This window comes from Ips typographus, linkage group LG5 (assembly GCF_016097725.1).
Source record: "Ips typographus isolate SLU linkage group LG5, UJ_Ityp_2.0, whole genome shotgun sequence".
Lineage (NCBI taxonomy): Eukaryota > Metazoa > Arthropoda > Insecta > Coleoptera > Curculionidae > Ips > Ips typographus.
Genome location: NC_138426.1, coordinates 8,801,497 through 8,805,617, shown reverse-complemented (window position 1 = coordinate 8,805,617; position 4,121 = coordinate 8,801,497). Strand labels below are relative to the sequence as shown.

The 4,121-nt window shown below is 33.2% G+C and overlaps 1 protein-coding gene across 1 annotated transcript; it reads right to left on the bottom strand.

Annotated features, from left to right (window-relative positions):
* Positions 1-310: 310 nt before the first annotated feature.
* On the bottom strand, positions 311-3,499 carry LOC145729221 (lipase 1-like). Its single transcript, XM_081979902.1, has 6 exons — positions 3,104-3,499; positions 1,350-1,669; positions 1,056-1,296; positions 846-1,004; positions 571-798; positions 311-519 (listed from the first exon to the last, which is right to left on the bottom strand). Exons 1-6 carry the CDS (start codon positions 3,182-3,184, stop codon positions 355-357), a joined length of 1,194 nt encoding a protein of 397 aa, XP_081836028.1. The 5' UTR covers positions 3,185-3,499; the 3' UTR covers positions 311-354.
* Between the last annotated feature and the right edge of the window lie 622 nt (positions 3,500-4,121).

Genomic DNA, 4,121 nt, shown 5'->3' with positions numbered 1-4,121 from the left:
AAGTAAAGAAACACTCCCTTTAAACCTTTTACAAAAGGATTGTTGAATAATAAACTATTCTAAAAGCTGGCAATTGAAACTAAACTGATTTGATAACAATGAATTCGAGTTTGAATTAAAACATTCATTGCACTCTGGCACCAGCTAATATAAACGTTAATCCAATAATTATTTGACTGCAACCCTATTATATTTACCCCAAAAACCGATTAATTTTCATAGAACCCATATAGCGACATTGTTCAACAATTAAACAAGGCCACTTAAATTTATTAGGGCAGGTTTGAAGGGTTTTCAAAATATAGAACTGTTATTACTATTTTAGCAATGTTTGTATTAACATTTGGTTTAATTCTACTCTCCAGCAAAAAATTTCTTAAAATACTCCAATGTATTTTCGTAGAGGAGAGTTCTAGCGTTTCTAGCCCAGAGAAAGTCAATATGGTCAAAACCTTCAAATGGTACTTTCTGCACGTCATGCTCGCTATTTTCAAGCTCTCTTCCTATCCTCAACACACTCTACAACTCCTCCATTAACATTAACTTGAGACTAAGAGTAAAGTTAATTACCTTAGGACTAGCTAAAATATCTCCAGTACCATAAAACATCCGTATTGGTACCGTAACAGCTGAAAGATTGTAAAATGGTGCTTGCTTGGAACCATACTTTCTCTGATTTACTTTGGGACCGTGGTTGAACTTTTTAAACTCACCACTTTCCATTATTTGCGTGTAGTGGTGAATTTGTTTGGTAGAGAACGTGGAAGGGGCATGCTGGGCTATAATTGGTACTAAGCTCTTAAAAAATACGGTTATTATACTTGTAAAAAATACGTAACAGTTACCTGATCAATTGGATGATCTTTCAGTTGAACACCAAAGTAGATGGCGTTATAGCAAAAAATGATCAAACCAGGAAACGAACACAACTCCTTAGCCATGTTATTGGTGTAGAAGATCGTTTTGGGTGGAAACTCATAAAAATTAACATTTCTTGCAAATGGCTGAAAGAACTGTACAAGTTAGTGTATTGCAACAAAAAATTAAAATCTCACCGAATATAAAATAGTAACAATTTTCAGCAAAGTACTATTTTTTATTTCTTCAAAATATGCTGCGGGTGCCAACAAAGAAGCCACCACAATCTTCTCATTGTATTCTGGTTTTTCGGAAAGCATTACCAAAAACGAGGTACCACCTTGAGAATGTCCCACATAGTAAATCTTTTCAGTACCACTCTTCTGGAGTATGTAGTCGATGGTGGCTGGCAAATCGTACATTCCAATTTCATCCCATCTGAGCACGTTTACCATAAATTAATTGCACTTTAAATGCATTGGGATACTCACGAAAAGTTCCAAAACTTGCTGGAATCCAAATCAGGATCCATAGTTTTGTGTCGTCTGCAATGACGGGTACCTCTGGCGTTGAACAGCCAAACGTCGAAATTATTGTTGGCTAAAAGATAAGGAAGAGCATCTTCACCAAGGGTGACCCAGTCATCTGAAGAAGAAGCTAGTCCATGGACCACTAAAACTACTTTCTTAGGGTTTTGGCTGGGTTCTGGGTCGCGTCCATGGGGAATTCTGAATATTTTCAAAATGTATCCGTCTGCAGTAGTGACGTAGTGGGATTCGACAGTGTAGTTGTGACGTCTGATTATTTGGGTCTAAATTTCCAAAAATAATAGTATTTCTGTTAATGTGAGTTAAGTTATATGTGGAAAATTGTGAAAGGGTGAAGAAAACATTTTTTACTACTAAAAAAAGGTATCAGGAAAAATCTAAAACAAAAACTTTATACACAGGTTACAATCTTCTTACTTAATAGAGTAATTCTTGTAAAAGGGAGACAAATGACACAAATGAATCCCTGAAATTCCATGAAAATTTCTCATTGAACAATTACTTCAGTCTGTTCGATTTTCAAGGTTTTTAACTTAATATTTGGTTTTTAAGTCAATTGTTAAATAAGTCAAAACTAATTTTGTACATTACATTCCAAACAAACAACTTTTAAGAATTTAAAGCTGAAAAAATAGTTTTCAAGTCATTATTTTCATAATTATTAATTTGAAATGTAGTTTTTGAGTAAATTTTTAAGGTGTTCAAGTTAATATTAAGTTCCTTAATCAATTTTTTCTCCAAAATATGGGTCGCAAATCTCAAAAATTGATTTTTAAGTTGATGTTTCGTTTGTTAAGTCAATTTTTAATTGAAATAGGTCGAATTTTGGATCAGAAACCACAAAAACTGATTTACTAAACTAATTTTGCACAATTATCAATGTTTTAAAAACGAATTTAATTTTGTTTTGTTTGTAAATCTATTTTCATGATTTTCAACTTGAAACGCAGTTTACAAGTCAAATTTATATCGAATTATGTCGATTTCAATCCTCAAAATTCACTTAATTGACTAATTTTGCATTTTATGCCAATTTTTCAGATTTTTAGATTTAAATGCAGTTTTCAAGGTTTTTAGGTTTGTATTTGGGCTTTTAATAAAATGTTTAGATTTTAAATTAAAAACTTTTAATATTTATTTAATACACCTTTTTTCCACTTTCAAGATAATTTTTGGAGTAACTTAAAATAAAATTTTTAAATCAAGTTTTTGAAGCTTACAAGATAATATTTGGTTTTTAAGTTAATTAAACCGAAAGATATCGACTTCAAATTGTCACAAACCTCAAAAATAGATTTAACAGGCCAATTTCGCATTTTCTAGTAAATTTTTATGATTTGCAACTTTTCAAGTTGTAATTTGGTTTTTAAGTCAATTTTTAATTAAAATGTATCCATTTCAAGACACAAACCTACAAAATTGATTTAATTTTGCACTATCAAGTCAAGCTTTCATGATTTTCAACCTTAAATGCAGTTTTGAAGTTTCTGACTTACTTGACTGTTGAACTCTATGAGAAAAACATTTTTACTGAATTATACGCCAACAATTCCGTACATTTTCAAAGTCATTATCAATTGGTCTTGCATTGTTATGTAATAAATTTACGACATGGTTTAATTTAATACCAGATATGGTTATTTACAAACCATAATTACAAAAAAGAGCAAATAAACTTTGTGGAAGAAATTACTTACAATGGAAAGGTTTTCATCTGGATGAGCAGTTTGCACCAGCTGCCACAGGCAAAAGGTCAGGAATCCGGTGAAGAGCATCATCGAAGAGGATCATTACGCACCGTACTGTAACTGAAAATCAAGCATCTATCCGTCAATTCCCAGTCACGCTTTGTCCTGGATAATTAGAATGGTTAATGAGGCGACAATAATAATGACCGCTCATCATCGCCGTCGGTTTTTGTTTATCGTTTCGACCAAAATGAAACTATCCCAGGCGACTAAATGAAGCGTGGCCATTTTCTCCTGGCGAAGGATTTTTTCACGAATTACTTCATCAGTCTGTCCCTTAAGAGACTATTTATCAACGTAACGACGCGCGGTAGGACAAAAACAACGCCACCCTTATCAGTTCGAGTGGTTCCCGAGGGAATGTCGCGTGACGTAGTCGGGAACGACGAAAACGATCATATTTGTGACGGAATTGTTTTCGGTCGCCCGGTTATGGATAGGCCTGGGGAGCAATTTATCTCTAAAGTCTCTGTTTTATGGGGATTCATTAAGATGTTATTAAGAGGCAAAGTTGTGACGGCCTGATACTAGTCTGATATCTCTTTTATAAACCTTTTATTAGGTTTTCCGAGATATTTGGTTTTTAGTAGTAATTATTAACAACATAATTCAAACAATCAGAACTCTTTCAGTTGCAAAAACTCCGAATTTCAATTATAACTTTAGGATTAGGAAATTATCACAATCTTTGTTGTTTGATTTAGTAGTATATTCTTCAACGAGCTCTCTTCTCAGGAATTCATCTTCATGAATAATAACCATCAAACGGTCATACAATATTCTTCAAGTGCCATCTGCTCTCAGAAGGTTGACTGTCATCATGGCTATTCTCACTTTGGATGCTGCAGCTCTAAATAACTCAATGGAACTGCAGTTCTTCTTCATCTTTCTTCTTTTGCTTCTTTTTCCCTGTATCTTAAAGTAACAATACATATTTCTCTTCTCTCATCACATGGCTTAGATATTG

Coding starts and splice junctions, on each gene's coding strand:
- LOC145729221 (XM_081979902.1), bottom strand. CDS start 3,184: ATGATGCTCTTCACCGGATTCCTGACCTTTTGCCTGTGGCAGCTGGTG. Junction 1,005..1,055: donor TTGTTACTATTTTATATTCG/GTGAGATTTTAA, acceptor CAGTTCTTTCAG/CCATTTGCAAGAAATGTTAA. Junction 799..845: donor AAGATCATCCAATTGATCAG/GTAACTGTTACG, acceptor GTATTTTTTAAG/AGCTTAGTACCAATTATAGC.